General features: G+C 46.6%; 1 protein-coding gene across 1 annotated transcript; it reads left to right on the forward strand.

Moving 5' to 3' along the window:
• Positions 1-131: 131 nt before the first annotated feature.
• LOC144381048 (leucine-rich repeat-containing protein 37A2-like) lies at positions 132-7,930 on the forward strand. The gene is made up of 5 exons (XM_078066498.1): positions 132-1,454; positions 5,963-6,012; positions 7,347-7,401; positions 7,483-7,622; positions 7,717-7,930. The coding sequence occupies exons 1-5, from the start codon at positions 132-134 to the stop codon at positions 7,817-7,819; spliced, it is 1,671 nt and encodes a 556-aa protein (XP_077922624.1). The 3' UTR covers positions 7,820-7,930.
• The last annotated feature ends 9,742 nt before the right edge of the window (positions 7,931-17,672 follow it).

Below are 17,672 nucleotides of genomic sequence, written 5' to 3' on the forward strand. Positions count from 1 at the left end.
TTCTTAAACCTGGACCCATAAACGATTCAACTTACAAAAATAAACTGAGGAAACTCCATTTTCTAGAAAATTTGTTAGATGCAGAAATTCAAGAAAAAATTGATGAGGTGGAAAAGAAAGAAAAAACTGCCATGCTTATACATGCCGGCCTTTTCGGTCCCAAATTCAGACGCCAAATCTTTCGAAAGAAATTGGAAACTGCCCAAGCACAGGAAAAGAGCCTCACCAAGGCTGAGAGTGTAGGGAAAAAGTTTCTGAGAGTAAAGAAGGTTATCAAGGGCCCAAAGGGCCTACGGAAAAGGTACCTCAAAAAAATGCGCCGTCAGAGAAACCGGGGGAAACAGAATGCCCAGCCATTTGTGGAGAATATGGCCAAAGAAAGTAGACCGTCCCCAAGGGAGCTGGAGCAGCTTCACATGGCGCAGAGGCCCAGTACGGAGCCATCCTTCACAAAGGAGCACAAGGCAGCAGTCTCTTCTTTCCTGAGACAGTACATCTTGGGCAGGCCTTCTGCCTCCACTGCTCCAAAATCCCTACCTGAGGTGAAAAACAAACCAAAAGACTTAACCGACACCATTTTTGTTTTAGAGGATGCAAATGCTAGAGTTAGGAATATGAAGGCTTCTAAACCAGTCTCACATTCCAGAAAAAAGTACCTCTTTCATAAAACTCGCTCGCGTGTGGTCCACAGAGCACCCAAGGCCAAGCTGAGTCGAAAATTCAGAAAGGAAAGTCCTATCAGTAATAGGCTGATGCTTGCAAAGAGGCCTCCGTTCTCCGCCATCAGGAGCCTCATAAATTCCCCTTCACGGGAGGCTTTTTCATCTTCAGGAGAACTGAGTTCTCAGGAAAATCCTTTTCCAGAATTATTTACTCTTTCAGAACGTTTTAAGGAAAACACTACTGGAGAAAACACTACTGCACAGAATGGTTTTGAGAAACCTATTTCTACAAGAAACATGACTGTGCCAGAACAAACCCTCCCTGCATTCAGGAACCATAAGATTAGTTCCAATGACTATTCTGCGGTCACCACAGACAACTTTATGCCAACTGTTAAACAAACCAATGAACCAGGAAGGATAAACCACAGCGTGGGCACTGAATTGCCCCCGAAGCCCACAGGCTTCACTGTGTCGAAGCTCTCAGCCCCAGGTGACCTATTTGAAATCCAGCTAAACCAGCAGCTACGGTCCCTCATCCCGAACAACGACGTGAGAAGGCTCATTTCTCACGTTATCCGGACTTTGAAAATGGACTGCTCTGAGACCCACGTGCAACTGGCCTGTGCCAAGCTCATCTCCAGAACAGGCCTCCTGATGAAGCTTCTCAGTGAGCAGCAAGAAGTAAAGGTGTCCAAGGCAGAGTGGGATACGGACCAATGGAAGACTGAGAACTACATCAATGAGAGCACAGAAGTCCAGAGTGAACAGAAAGGGCAGGAGTCCAGCGAGGTGAGGAAAACTCCTAAAACATGGGATCTGGACTTTGAGTCAGTTTAGGACGTGCCATGAAAGCACCCAAGCACATAGGCCAGGGGGCTCCTAGTCTGGGTCTTGTCTTGGCCAGGTAACGTTGGCTAAGACAGTGATCTGCCACTTTGCTCATTTAGAGAACAGTGCCACTATCCCCAGGGTAGATGAGAAGAGGACCTAACATACAAGATAAATAAAATTTTGAAGAAAATGCTAATGATAAGATTACATAACACATTAGATTTGGTGTGTTCCTTAAGAACCTGTAAGCCACTCATCTGAAAGAATGGGGTCTATTTTAGAGTAGCTGAAGAATAGTTAGCTTTCATCTTGTCTCTTTGTTTTCTAAAAAAAATTGTTCTTTATTTTTTTAGCTCACAAAAGAAGTTCCAGGTTATGGCTATAACAACAAACTCATCTTGGCAATATCTGTGACTGTAGTAGTGATGATTTTGATTATAGTTTTCTGTCTCATTGAGGTAAGGACAACTGTTAATTTAGATTTCCAGAGTATCTTCTATCTTTATAATAGATTCAGAACCCACAAACTGAAAATCAAAGCCACTTTCCCACCTACTACTACTTGATGTTCCTCTTCAGTCTGGAGGACTGAGATATGCTTTGTTCTCTTTTTGCAAAGTATATTCCAGGGAATTTTAAAGGAACCCCACTGACAGGAGATCTGTGGATTGTAACCAAGGCAACAAGCCATTAGACTGTTCTGAGACATTCAGTTTAAGAAGGCCAGAGTTGACATGATAGTAACATTTCTTCAACTCAAAATTATGTTGATTAGATGTACTCACCGGTGACTCTCAGACAACCACTGATTTCTTTCCTTGGCTGAAATGATGAGAGAGAGAGTCTCCACCCTCCCGGAGCTATCAGTCATCCTAGAAGAAAGGACATGGCTTACGGATAAAAATGTCATCTTGTTGATTAATTAGATTTACTTAGCAGCTTTCTCCTCCACTGCGAAAGGTGTTATGTGACTAGGTTCAGTTAAAACACTGCAGCTAAAATCCTGCATCAGACTCCTCCAAAGCATGTCATATTTATAGTCGCCTGTTCCTGGAGCTCGTCTGTTTACCTTTTCTTCAATCCTATAATGACTTCTTACTTTTCCCAACAGGCAGGTGCTAACATTTTTAAAAGAATGATTTAACAAGTTGACAGTCTTGACTCTATCCTACCAAACCAACCTAATTTACCTTATCTACCTTTTCTACTGCTGTGGCAGGCCTCCATTCTAACCAAAGCAGCCCCTCACCACACCCTAGTCACCCCATGCCCATTCCTGTTTCTGTCGGTGACTTTGCCCATCTGAAATTCCCTTAATTTGCTCTGCCTGTGGAAGTACCAGGAATCTCTCAAAAGCCAACTGAAGTTCATCTTTCTCCATAAAGCCTTCCCTGAATACTCCAGCGCTCGTGGTCCTAGTCCTTCTGTGAGATTTGTCACCATTTCTTAGGGTCTACAGTGATTCATTCCCCTCCCCTGATAACAAAAATAAGGTAAACAATTTTTTAAAAGGCAGTTCCCCAAGAGAGAAACACCAAGGTCAACACATGGAGCAGAGCAGAGATATGTAAGGATCAAGTGGCTTCCTGGTTTATCAGACTTGAGTAAAACCTGACTGGATATATTAACTGCTAAAGAGAAACATGTCTGTCTTCAGGAAGGTTGGTCAGTAGTAAAAACATAGAAATGGTGAAGAAGAGCCCAACATGGGCAGTGCCCGTCCTAGGCTTGCCCAAGAGTAGGGACGGCACCTCAGGCAGCAGATGAAAGTCAGGCCCACTAGTGAGGCTGTGCCTGTGGGGGAGATGGATGGATCTGGCTACTTCAGTCCTTTCTGGGAAACACTGGATTCAGCTGGTTACTTTCCTTCTAATTTCCCTTCTCACCAAATAGCCTTCTGATTGTGCTTCAGCGTGCCACGGAGGCCTGTGTCCACGGGAGGTAATTCCCAATCATGTAGACACAGATGCCCTATCTGTGGAACAGATATGTTTCTCCTTGTCAAGTCATAACCTGGCATTCTGATTTTGATCAATCCTGGGGCATTGATAAAGTGAGATTGCCTCTGTAGGAAGAAGTGAGTTCGCTTTTGATGAGGACAGAGTCTGATTTCTGAGCCCAGGAGGGTAGGAACTGGCGTGGAGTCAGCTTACCAAGGTCTCTGGGAAGATAAATCATTGGCCATTGTCCAGATAGTACCCTCTGCATCTCCAGGTGGCATGTGGCCTTTGGTTTTTAGCGAAGTTCTATAAATTCTTATGGCTGTTTTTAATTTCTTAACCTTGTGTTTGTATTTATGTGGTTTCATTATTTTGCCTCCCTACTTTGATGATAAGCTTTTCGAGGACAGAGACCATGCAGTGTTTTTCCTTTAGTAGACAATAATAGTGTTCATAGGAAGAGAGATGAGGCATTATGTCAATTTCACAATGAGGAATAAGGCAGCCTAATATTTATTTGAAGTAGCATACAGAGTCCAGCAATAGACAGACCCATGTGTTACTAGGACTTCTGAAATGTTACCTTTTAGTATTCAAACCAGCGGAAGAAAATAAATAAATGGTAATAGAACAACTGCTTCATTATTTGGGAGGAAAATAACAGCAGATACCCATTCCTCACCTTAAAACAAACATATTTCAGTAAATGTAAGAAGAGAAAAGAACCCATAAAACTATTAGAAGAAAACAGAAGCAATATTTTTATCATCTGGTGGTGGGAAAGAGCTTTCTGACCCGACACCACAGGCAGAAACCTTTGATAGATTTGATCATCCATCCAAAGGTGTCTGTGATACCATTAGCAAACTTGGCACTGGTTTATGCCAAGCATAGGAAGAAGAATTTCCCATATCTGATTTAATCCCCACAATCCTGTGATGACGATATTACCATCCCTCTTTGATAACTAAAAGAGGATGAGCTTAAGGTCCCAGTGGCAAAACCCAAAGCAGAACCCCGTTCTGCCTGACTGCAGACCCTGTGCTCCGGTTCCACGTGTTCTGTCTCCTTAAAGATGAAAACACTGGCAAATATTTGAAACATTGAAATTCAATGAAAGCCCCTGAAAGGATTAATGGATTTACTATGAAGACAGTTTTATAAATCAATAGGAAGACCAACAATCCAGGGAGGGGGAAGGGGGCAAGGACTATGAATGATGGGCAAGGACCTATCTGCCAGTCCTCTCCTCACGCCTTCTGGGATGTGGGTCTTGTTAACGAGGCCTTTGTTGACTCTATACTGTTTTCTTCTATGCTTTTATAACATTTGTTGTTATTTATAGTTTTTAATATGTATAGAATCTGTTTTGTTTTTTGGTATGGTTGAGGTAAGGGATCTAACTTTTTTTTCTCCCTACGTAAAGATCCAGTTACTTTAAAATCTTTTATTGAATGGTTCATTCATTCTTCACTGATCTAAAATACTATTTTTATCTGGACTCTATCAATCCAGTTTTCTTTCCCTGTACCAGTATCACACTATGTACTTAATTCCAGTTGCCTTATAATAACATATTTTGATGTCTGGTAGGGTAAGCTCCTGCTCTTTGGTCTTCTTTTTCATACATTTCGTAGCTAGGCTTGCATATTTTCTCCACCAAATGTCAGCTGGCCAGTTTTTGTTAAAAAACAAAACAACTATCTTGAGATTTGAATAGGATTGTTTTGAATTTGTAGGTTAATTTGAGGAGAACTGACATCTTTGCAATATTCCAGGAACATGGTATCTCACATCATGTATTCATTTCTTCTTAATGTCCTTCAGAAGAGTTTTAATATTTTCATCTCGTAAGTCTTACCCATTCTTTGCTATAAGTTTATTCCTAGGTACTTTATGCCTTTTATTGATATTGTAAATGAGATCATTCTTCCATTTGTTGATTAGTTATTTGTGGAATGTAGGAAAGCTATTGTGGTTTGCATGTTGAGCTCTTGATTTTGTATCTAGCCATCTTACTGACTTCTCATACTTCAGTAAAATTTTAGTTGATTCTCTTGGGCCTTTTAGGTTGTCCATAATTTCATATGCAAATATGTTTTGCTTCTTCCTTTCCAATACTTCATTTTTCCTATTGCACTGATTAGGACCTCGTCAACAATGATGAATAATAGCAGGAATAATAGGCATCCCACTCTTGTCCTTGACTTTAAACAATGCTGCTGCTTAGGTTTCTAGTAGATACTTATATTTTCCTTTCCTACCTCTAAGAATTTTTATTAGGAATTACCTGTTGAATGTCATCTAAAACCGTCAATAAGATGTATTGCCAACTACACACAAGATCCATCCCAAGTTAGGTACAGTGGAAGAGTCAAAGGACTATTAAGCAAACCGAATTCCTGTCCTCAAAAAAGTTATCGTCTCACTGGCTAGATAAGACTTAAAATACAAAGGAATGAATAAAGATTTGGAGGCAGTGGTCATCAAGATGGGTAACTGTGATCACGTTTTCTTCCAAAACAGATTTATTCTCACAGAGCAGCAGCCAAGAAAGCTAAAGAAGGAAGCTCAAGGTAAATATGAGTCTGGCAATTGTTAAAGTAGAATTTTAGAACTAGATTTTAGAACTCCTCTCTTTTTCAATCCCCTTGTTTTACGCCCAGGACACCACCAAAGGCAGAAAGAATACTTATTTGGCCTAATGCTCTGCCTGGATCCAGCAAAATTAGCTCCCCAGCCAAACCTGAGTTAGAATGAGACTGGCAGAGAGCATCTGCTGTCACCAGTCCTTTAAAGAAAGAGGGTGGAGGTGGGGAGGTGTTGGTTCCTGCTGGTAGTGAGCATCAGGCCTGGCTGGAGGCCTTCTCGGAGGCTCTGGGGAAAGGATAGGGAGGGCCACAAAGTCTTGGGCTAAGAGGGCTAAGTCTTCAAGGCTGATGGAAGGCAGGTTATATGACTCCTTCCTGTAAAGTGGCAGGAAAACTTTTCCCTCCTCCTCCTCCTGGTTTTCGAGCCCCCTCTCCATTCCCTTTGTCCAGATCCCATAGAACTGTAACTGGGAGAGGCCTTAGATAACAGTTTGTCTTTTCCTTTTATAATAAGGAAATGGAGAAGAAGAAAGGGAAGGTAAATTGCCCCATGGTCATACTGCTAGTGAGTGTCACAAGATGGTTCCTTTCCAGTTGGGCACTCCTCCTCTGATTACACTGTTCTTGGGCTGCAGGCTACATTTTATGTCACAATTCAGTACACACATACCGTAGAGACATAAGCAGTTTCTAAGACAAACTTCCTATACACTCTTTCTCTATATTGTTTGTATTCAAAAAGAATATTTTGTATTTTAGTGCTGGTTGTGACCTTTAAGCTGATTTCACGACTCACTCACTCATCAGTGACAGGCTGCAGTGTGAAAGTCAGTGAGCTAGATATCTTTGCTGGTTGGACTCAGGCATTTTCTTGGTGCAATTCAACTTGCAGGATAAAGCAGCTAGGAAAATAGAAGCACCTCTCCTTCCCCCTCCCCAGCAAATGATGCCTATGAGACTAAGTGCATGGGAGACCAATGTAAAATACTTCCGGAGAGTAAGGTGCTTCTGCCGTGCGGTTGCACGGTTTGTTCACTGCACTTGGCCAATGGCCCAGGTGAGCAGGATGAAAATCCTGCCTATACTCCATGCCGAGCCACGTACAAACATCTCCGACATTGTGGGGCCATTACAGACAGACATGGGAAAATTCTGGAAGCCCAGCATGCATGGGATTATTTTCAAGATCCCAGGTCTGTGGTTATTTTGCTTCCTGTGATTATGGACAGAGGTGTCCTAATAAGACCAGAGATGCACATTGTGAGAGGCAAAGGAAATGGCACGAATCACTAATTGTCTGCGTGTGTGTTTCCTCCAAGGGGCTTCTTTCGATCTCTGCTGCGGAAGAGATGCTCAACAGAAAGTGAGAGTCAGGTAAATCTGAGCAGGGTAAAGTCCTGTGGCTGGAGAGTGCAGGGGAAATGCAGAATTAACATCGTCCTTTCTGTTTTCTAGGAGGGCTTTTTCTGGAGGAGGCGGCCACTTTGGCTTCGGGACATGTACAGACCTCTCAATGCCACACGCAAGAAAAACATGGCACAGAAGCTGCATGACAGGGATTCTTCTGATGAGGATATTTTCAACATGGAACGAGGGTACCTGATTTACAATTCTTACCTCAAATGAGTATATTATGAAAAGTTGAATTGTTCCTCTGCAGAGTAAAAGCCTTTGGTATTCTTTTCGCAGAGAGAAAAGTGAAGACCTGGCAGAGAAGGCTCAGTTCACAGATTCCACCGGTGAAGAGCTGGGTGACGAGAGCGAGACTGTCCCCGAGATCGTCATTGAGTGAGCCCATCCTGCCTCCGGTCACCTACAAAGTTTATTTTCTGATATTGGCTTCTCAGCATTGCTTGTAAAATACCGATTTTTCTCGTATTAAAATGTATAAATTCATAACCAATTCTAGCCATGTGGTAAGGAATTAAAATGGAACTAGTTAAACATGTCTATCCAGGGAACAGGGGCCACAGGCGTGAGGAGCAGGACTGAAGCTAGAATCCCTTGTGGGAGCCAGTGCACTTCCACAAGAGCAGTGTGGGCAAAGGAGGATGAGTAGGGGCATCTTTCCCTCGCTTCCCTGATCAAATCAGTCTCTGGAAACTGGAAAACATATATTCAGGGGATGTAGACTCTTAAATCAATTAGCAGTTTATTCTGGTGCTCTCTCCCCTGGCTCACCAAGGACCAGCTATTCACAACACGCTTGACCTCCTGCCCAGAGAGGACCATCTATTTCTGGCCCCTCTCGTAAGGTCTTCGGCATTGCCAGAATATTTGGATCACTGAGCCTAGCTCCACTGTAGAGCTAAGCCCTGTCTTTCTTCCCAAGTGCTCAAACTCATGCACAAAATGTGTGCCCTGTCTTGGCAAGTAGAGGGTTCTTCACCCTTACAAGCCGTGGATAATTCACATTGGGGTGTTTTGGGTTTGTTTTCTTAAAAAAAAAAATCCCAACCCTTGGGTAGCTAGCAGGGAGGGAGGGGCTGAGGTCTAGGGTAAAGAAGAATGTGTGAGAGCAGTAATTACCCAAGACTGCCCTCCTCAGGCCTTTATTTCAGAAAACATACTGGTGGGGTCATTTACCCGTTCGCATGCATGTACCGCCCTAGCCTCTCCTGACCCCACTGAGGGTCAGACGTGTGCGGCCTGGCTCTCGCCAGCGCAGCCCAGCACCAAACCTACCACCACCTTCCTCACCCAACACAGATCATGGCCGCATGATTCCAAGGGATAATGCGGCGCAATCTGCGGAAAAGGCACAAATTCCTCCACTCCTGCGGCGCCTGGGTGGTTAGGTTGGTTAAACATTCAACTCTTGGTTTCAGCTCAGGTCATGACGGATGTCCGTAAACGTACTTGGTGCCCCTCACTGGGGGGCTAGCGGTGGTGAACGTCGGGGGCGGGGGGATCGCATCACTAGCTTTCAGGTTACAGCTGCTTTCCGAAGATTCAAAGCTGCTGCCACCACTCAACAGACTGCTGAGGTCACGGCAGCCTCCCAACAGTCCCAAGCCCAGTGACTAGTGGGGGAATATGGAGTCCAGCGTGCAGCCTGCGTGTCTGCTCTGCAGAGGAGGAGAGAGTGGCTTCCACCTTCCAGATTTCACCCAGGTACATTTTATTGGCAGAACTCTGCTGTCAAGGGAATCTGTGAAATGTGGTTCGTGGGCTTCCAGCACCTGCAAAGAAAGGGATAGAAGTGGGTGTCAAAAGCCAACCAACACTATCCAACAAATGGGTGGGTGTTCAAGTCTTTCTAAAAGGGGGGTGGTGTCTACAAGGAGTAACATGGTGGAGAGCTAGCTAAGTCAGAAACCTAGAAAGGTGTCATTCTAGCTGGGCAGCAGGTGAGGTACCAGATACTGGATACTGATGACATGCAGTCATCCCCAGAGGTGACTGGAGAAGCACCTGGAGTTGATTCTTAGTTTGGTCTCTGGAGTGTTCTCACTGGAATGAGAGCTGGATGGACTATGGGCAATGAGGTATCTGAGGAAACACAGCCCTCATTCAAAAGGGCTGCCAGAGAAAAGGTATCCATAGGGAAACACAATTTCTCAAAATATGGTCTTTGAACCTCGAAACTCAAACATCCCCGAGATGCTTATTTAAAAGACTGATCCTGAAAAATAAACAGATTAATTAAATTTAAAAGGCCGATCCTGTGCATCTCCCCTGTTGAAAATAAACCAAACCAGACACCACTGAAAGTGGTCCAGACAGATCTCAATCAGTAATAAAGGACTGCTGTAGTACATGGAATATGGGACTGCTGTAGTACAGGGAATGCGGGACTGCTGTAGTACGGGGAATACGGGACTGCAGTAGTACGGGGAATACGGGACTGCAGTAGTACGGGGAATACGGGACTGCTGTAGTACAGGGAATACGGGACTGCAGTAGTACAGGGAATACGGGACTGCAGTAGTACGGGGAATACGGGACTGCTGTAGTACAGGGAATACGGGACTGCTGTAGTACAGGGAATATGGGACTGCAGTAGTACAGGAGATACGGGACTGCAGTAGTACAGGGAATATGGGACTGCTGTAGTACGGGGAATATGGGACTGCAGTAGTACGGGGAATACGGGACTGCAGTAGTACGGGGAATACGGGACTGCTGTAGTACAGGGAATACGGGACTGCTGTAGTACAGGGAATATGGGACTGCAGTAGTACAGGAGATACGGGACTGCAGTAGTACAGGGAATATGGGACTGCAGTAGTACGGGGAATACGGGACTGCTGTAGTACGGGGAATACGGGACTGCTGTAGTACAGGAGATACGGGACTGCAGTAGTAGAGGGAATACGGGACTGCTGCAGTACGGGGAATACCGGACTGCTGTAGTACGGGGAATACGGGACTGCTGTAGTACAGGGAATACGGGACTGCTGTAGTACAGGGAATACGGGACTGCAGCAGTACAGGGAATACGGGACTGCAGCAGTACAGGGAATACGGGACTGCTGTAGTACAAGGAATACGGGACTGCAGTAGTACAGGGAAAAGGGCTCATCGTGACCGGAACTTAACTGGGGCTAGTACAGAGGTGACTGGGTATTTCACAGGGAGACTGAGGGAATAGGGAAGGGAATGACTGGGGACTCTATAACCAGAAGTGAAAAACTACAAAAAGCAGGACGGTGGGTTGGCCCATATGAAACCATCTGGGCTTGCTAACTGGCACTTATCAAAGTTAGGCTCTTACCCTCTCCCGGAAGCTGGGATAGAAGGGCCCTATCCTCAGGTGTTGGCTGGAATAAGCAGCAAATTCTTCAGACAGCCTTGAGCTTTTGAGGCAGGCACTTTAATGGAGGCTTGGGTTCTACTCGGGATGCGGCCATGAGCTGCTCGAAACTATGTTAGTGTTTGTTCAAGTCTTCAAGGGCCAAGCAAAGTTGAATGAAGAAGAGGGCTCAGAGGAGCCTGGCTAGCATTTAGAGAAAGAGAGAATCTGTCGCCCTCGAAACCCACATGCCCACCCCTCCTGAGCTGGTCTCCGAAACAGAGGGACCATTCTAACAAGGCTTTTTTTTAAGATTTATTTATTTATTTATTTATTTATTTATTTATTTGAGAGAGACAATGAGAGAGAGCATGAGAGGGGAGAGGGTCAGAGGGAGAAGCAGACTCCCTGCCAAGCAGGGAGCCCGATGCAGGACTCCATCCTGGGACTCCAGGATCATGACCTGAGCCGAAGGCAGTCGCTTAACCAACTGAGCCACCCAGGCGCCCCTCTAACAAGCCTTTTTATGCTCACCAAACTACTGAAGTAGGGCAAAGAGAGCCGGGAGGCGGTGGAGCAGAGGTTCTCTGGCTTCTTCAGGACTGGAGGTCAACAGGGATTGGAGGGTGGGAGAGGCAGGGCAGAGCCGACTGAAGATGACCAGAAGGCACCACTGGATTCTTACCCTTGGAGTCCCGAAGGCTCACGCCGGCTGGCAGCCGCCCCCATGGAAGTCAGGGCCTCTCAGTCCTGGGGAGTGCCAGGCACGACCAGCTCCGGCTCCTGAGGTCCTAGTGGGGAGGAGATGTTGTTGAGACCTGGGGGATGGGGGGGGAGGAGCACACTCATTCAAGAGTTAAAGTCCTAGAGGCCTGAAGCAGAAGCGGGAATGGTGCTTCAAGGTGGAGCTTTGTGTGTTCAAGGGTAGTGTTGGAGAAGGTTTGGCGCCACGCTGTGGAGGGTTCCAGCTTGCAGGGCCAAGGGAAATTAAGACCTCAACCTGTGAACAGCATAAAGACCTCACGTGGATGAGGGCGACACCCCAGAATGGTGGAGCCGTCAAATAGAAGGCGCCTGGCTCCCTGACATGTGAACCACCAAACCAGCCCTGGACTACAGTCCTTAACCAGATGATTATATCAGAAATCAATAAGCTTCTTTTTTATCTACCACACTGTTGTGTTGGGTCTCTACTGCGACTGAACCTATAGCCTAATGAAGGAGTGAGTACGTGCACTGGTTATCCTTCGCTACGACAATGCTAACTGATAAACCATCCCCAAACTCAGCGGACTGGAACACCGATTCTCGCAGGATGGCCGGTACAGCTGTACTCGAATGCTCTGCCGGCTGGGTCAGTGCTGGTCTGCAGATCGGCGGGGTAGCTCTTTTCCACCTGTGTTGGTTCTGGGGCCCCCCAGCTGCAGAGGCTACCGGAAGGAAGCATAATAAGAGGCGAAGCAGAAACTTCATTGGACCTCTTCAAGCCCAGACACAGAACGATCACACTTTCATTTCTGCCCATTCCATGGGCCAAAGCAAGTCACATGGTCAAGCCCCGGGCCAGGGGACAGGAAGTACACTCTGCCCACAGGGAGACAAAGCAAGAGTGTGGATGTAGGGAGAGCCAATAATTCTCTCTATCCCGGGATGGGACCGAGCCCTGGTTTAGAGGTTATGTACAAGGCCCCGCTCTTTTAGGTGTCCCCTGTAAATGGAGCAGAGGGAAAGATAGTCCATCAATGTGAAAGCCCCACCGCAGTTCTCTGTTAGGGCAGGAACCCTGACAAGGCAAGAATCACATCTCCTTCCTCTCCCCAATACCTAGTACCAGGCCCTGCCCGCAGCGATGACTCAGGAATCTTACTGGGTGGATTTTAAACCATTTCTTCATTCTCCACATATGATTTCCTTTTGAAATATAGACTGACCTCCTAAAGGTCAGCACATAGTGCTGAGTTTGCCCCAGAAGCTGCAAAGGGACTATGCCATTAGGAGCTGGGATTTGTACCTAGATCTGTCTACACTGAATCCTGTATCCACTGCTTCCCATAGGAACCTCCAGAAGAAAGGGCTTCTACAAGTTAAACATCAAACCAGGGTAATGAGGGGCACCTGGGTGGCTCAGTTGGTTCCGCGACCCACTCTTGGTTGTGGCTGAGGTCATGATCTCAAGGTCCTGGGATCAGCCTGTGTGGGGCTCCACACTCAGCAGGGAGTCTGCTTGAGGATTCTCTCTCTCCCTGTGCCCCTCCCCTGCCCAAATAAATAAATCTTAAAAAAAAAGAAAAAAGAAAAAAGGTAGTGAAATTTCTTTGTCTTGAGGCCTTTTGAAACTAGAAAGATTCTCATTGCCTGAAATGTCCTAAGAGGGAGGCTGTCTAAAGGCACGACCCTAGTCAGGGATCTGCATGGACTTCGGACAATTTGAAGAACAGTGAGATTCACCATCAGAGCCCCCAAGGCTCCACAAGGCCTCCGGCCCCTGTCATCATCTCTTTTGCCAGCTTTCAGGGCAAAAGCAGAACCGGCCCCAGATGCTCTACCTTAATTGCTGCCTTTCCCCACATACTTTGCACTCCAAAGGAGTACCACTTGAAGAGGGCCAGGATTAACCCTAGAGAATGCCACCGTCACCACCGAATTCCAGGCACGGGGCATGTGGGTGGAAAGTATATTTTAGGGCAGTGACTCATGGTAAGTTGCTTCCTCCAGTCCCTAAATGGGACTATTCAGTGTCAAGCTATCTCAGGCTCGGGCTGACAAAAGCAGAGGGATAGGGAACCTAGTGTTGCTGTAAGCTGTTGGTCAGGATACATGAATATATACACTGCTTGTATAACTTGACCAAGTTCACAAAGACAAATATATCAGTCGCTGTTCTTTATGCTCCAAGTGAAAGAAATCCAACTAAAATATGCTTGAACCAAAAATGTCATACAGTGGATCAGCTCACATACCCGGGAAGCCTAAGTGCTTAAAGCTGGCTGCATCTAGGGCTCAAACAGCGTCATCCTTTCCCCATCTGTTCCTCAACTGTGCTTTCCTCTGGCTTCAGGCTCTGAAGGATGCAAGCCCCAAGGCTGCAAAGATGGTCATTAGGAATTCCAGCTCTACACCGGTGTACAGGAAAACCCATCCTCAAAATGCCTCTGGTTGGTCTGCTTGGACGCTACCTCTGGGAAGAGGAGATTTCTGATTGGCCAGCCATGGTCACGTGCACATGCGAGGTCAGGCCTTAAACCAGTACTTAAGTTCGGTTAAAGCACAGGGACTGAGTTGAAAGTTAAGAGGGAGGTTGTCTTACCGCAAGATAAGGAGGTGAGGTGGCAAATGGAGGATGAGAGACTGAAGCTAGATTGAACAAACCCTTAAGCCTAAACTTGGAACAGGCTTTCAGCCGCCCCCATTCATAGATGCTATTGTGGTTAAGTAAAACACAAACTCACTTAGGAGCAGGAGTGCCTCCATGATAATTTTGGGTCCTTGTGTATTTTTTTCCCCAATTCGTAGCTACTAAAGGTATAATTACTATCATGAGCAGGTCCCAAGACCATTCTGTTCTTTAATATTCGATAGGGATTCTTAACTGCGGATGAGCTCCAGCAGAGAGAGAGAGTAAAGAAAGCAGGAAGAGAAGGGAGCCAGGAAAAGGCCAACCCAGGAAGCAGTGAGGGAAGGTTCCAGGGTGGCAGCTGTGGGACAGGTGGAGGAGGTAGCTGGAGGGCACGGGAAGGCTAAGTACCAGCCAGAGCACTGGAGGGGACCAGAGGAGTGCTAATGGCAGGTAGCACAGAAGGAGGAGAAGAACGGAAACGTTCTGGGGGTCAGGGATGGAAACGATCACAATCAGAGTACATGAGGAAGCTCGGCAGTGAACAATATTTACACAGTCACAACTCTGTAAACACTATCAGTTACCTTGAAAGAGTGACATAACTAAACCCCAAGAATGGACTGGGTTGTTAAAGAGCTAACTCCTTGTCTGTGGTATTAGGAAGTCAGTAGACAGTGTCTAAAATGGATAAATCAAGAGCTAGAAGCGCAAGATAGGTGGAGATAAGCACCAGAAGATTCAGCTAGAAGTAACCAGCCCCAGTGAGCTGGCTCAGGAGGGTGGGGATGGGGGGGGGGGCAAGAAAATGCTGTGGGTCATTAGGTTTCCTCACCATTTCATTTCATACTATTTAAACTGTAAGCTATGTGTATAACAACATTTGGGGGTTTTAAAAATTCATTATTTTGTCAAAGCTTTATTTTTGTCCAGCTTTATTGAGGTATAATTGACAAATCAATAATTAAAAACCCTTTAAATCCATTTTTTAAAAGAGAGTGGGGAGAACCAGCGTTCCTATAACAGAACCCAGGAGAACATTAGCTATTCCAGTTTTGAGAGAAAGGGCTGCATTAGTACTAGTTTGATGATTTCAGTCAGCTGCCAAATAGGGATACATCTGGGGTTCAAACAAGAAAGGCTCTCAAAAAAAAAAAAAAAAAAAAAAAGAGAGAAAAGAAAAAAGAAAGGCCCTCACTCCAGTGCTCAGAGAGAAGTTAAAAACAGATCTGACTGGATTGGGAAGGGAGAATTAGCCCAAACTATAATAATATAGCCAGTCATCTTTTCTTTTTCTTTTTCTTAAGATTTTATTCATCCAGGGGCGCCTAAGATTTCCTGGCTCCAAACCCCACTTGCTCCACCACCGAACTATGCCAGCCCTCCAACTAGAATTAGAGCTGGGTGAGAGTCCTCCCTCTACCATTTATTAGTTGTGTGGCCAAGTTACTCAACTTCTCTCTTAAGCCTCTCTTCTTATCTGTGCTTTGGAGGTAACAATGGCAACCTACCTTCCCAGTGGTTGGTAAGGACAAATCACAATCCATTGGCGGTGAGGGCTGGGCACAGGAGAGGTGGTCAAGCCGAAATTCTGGGGCCCCATCCCAGAGTGACTCTCCAGGGTAGGGGTGGGTTCAGGAATCTACACGTTGGACCTGTCCCCAGGGAATTCAGACACCCACAGTTCTCCTACCTGACTTTTTGCATGACTCTGCATAGTGCTTGAAATCTAAGCTGACAGACCAGTGGCCTGTAAGGGGCCTTTGGGAATGTTTCACCCCTTCCTGCACTGGCCTCCAACTGTGTCCATGCATCCTCCCTTTCCCCCTCACCCAATCTGTCTTTATCACCCCTCCTATCCGAACCCCCTCCCCTTCCTCTGTTCTTACCTCCTAGCTTCCTCTCCACCTCTCGCTGCACCCTCCCCTGAGCTCAGCCTGCATTCCTACTCAACAGCCATTTCTCTTCAGTCTCTTCACCTGCAATGCTCTTTCCTCTATCCATCTGGAAGGCTCAGATACAAGTTGCCTCCTCCAGGATAACCTTCAAGCCCTCTTCTCTGGCACCGTGGCACTTTGCATGTGCCTTTATTACTGTTCAAATGACATGGTAGTGTGAGATTTTTTTCTGCCTGGAGACTACCTGGTGGACTCACGGCCCATGAATGGTGGAAGTCACACCAGAGCAAGATGAAGAGAGGAAGACAAGCCCATAGACTTTGCAGAGGGGCCAAGAGGCATGGGAAGTAAGAGAAGATCATGAGATGGGGGCTCCTGAAAAGGCAGACAAGAGATTACTATGTGGGGGTTCCCACGGTTTTTGCAGACAGGGGCTGTGCAAAAATTCACTGGAAGAACTGAGGACTGTTGCTTGCTCCATTTAGGGGAGGGCATGCTTGTGTCAAGACACTGATGCTCTTGCTGTGCTAATTATGACGAGAAACACTATCCTTTTGCCTGGGAAACGGGATTTCCCTAGTAAATCCCTTACTTTCCACCTTGTTTAACACCAAGAGAATACTTTGCCTCTATGTCTTTATTTCTAACTTCCTCCTCAATGATTAACCATACTGAATGCATTCAGGCTCATCTAGTCTAAAACCAGGAAGAGGTGGTTCTCACTCCTGGAGAGAGAATTACTGAAGGGGCAGCCCCCACGCGCTCAAGTGCCACACCTCCAACAGCTGGTTTTATAAATGGAAACAGGCACTGGGACCTGGACCTTCCCAGAAAGGCCAATGAAGCCCCTGACCCAGATCAGTGGAGCTTGCTTCCAAGAACTGTCCTGTTCCTAGACCAGCCCTGTAGATACCCCCTAAGTTCCCCTGGACCTGCAGGTAGCGATACCTCTCCACCCCAGCACTCACCCCACACTCAGGCCCTAAGCTCCCATTTGACCAAAGCCTTCAGGTGTGAAATAGCGGAAGCAAAGACATCCCCCCAAAAAACACACACTTTTGACCTTTTGTTCTGAGTGCATCTGAAAGAGAAATACCAACTCTACCAAGGAAAGCAAACAAACAACTACCTGGCTGGATGAGAATAACCGGGCCCTTGATCTTCGCGCCTCCGGGCTGATGGGCAGGTTACGGGAGAAAGCCCAGGGGACCTAAAGGCGCTCCCCTGGTATAAGGTGTGGCCCAAACACGTATGCTTTTCCCCAGAGCCGCAAGGCGGGAAGCACCACCTGCGCTGATGCCCTCAGGGAGGCAAAAATACGGTAGGCTATTGGTCCGATTTTACAAGTGGGAGCCTTCCCCGCAGGAGGCCAAGAGACAGTCCCAATGTTACACAGGCGGTGCTGTGGCCCGGCGAGGTCATGAACCCAAAAGCCAGGATCTAGTCTGACACAGACACTGCTAGAGGCGGGCAGGAGGACACGTTCCGCCCGACGCTGGTGGCCTCGCCTAGTGACCTCACCTCTTCGCGCGCACCTCGGCGGGGTAGAGTCGGGAGCCTCCCAGATCACTCACCTGCTCGCGGTTTGGCAATTTGGGCGTGCGGAAGCGCGGGCCCCGCCCCACGGCTCCTCCAGCCCTGCGATTGGCTTCGGGGGCCGGGGGCGGGGCCGGGCGCT

The sequence above is a fragment of the Halichoerus grypus genome, chromosome 2 (genome assembly GCF_964656455.1).
Source record: "Halichoerus grypus chromosome 2, mHalGry1.hap1.1, whole genome shotgun sequence".
Classification (NCBI taxonomy): domain Eukaryota; kingdom Metazoa; phylum Chordata; class Mammalia; order Carnivora; family Phocidae; genus Halichoerus; species Halichoerus grypus.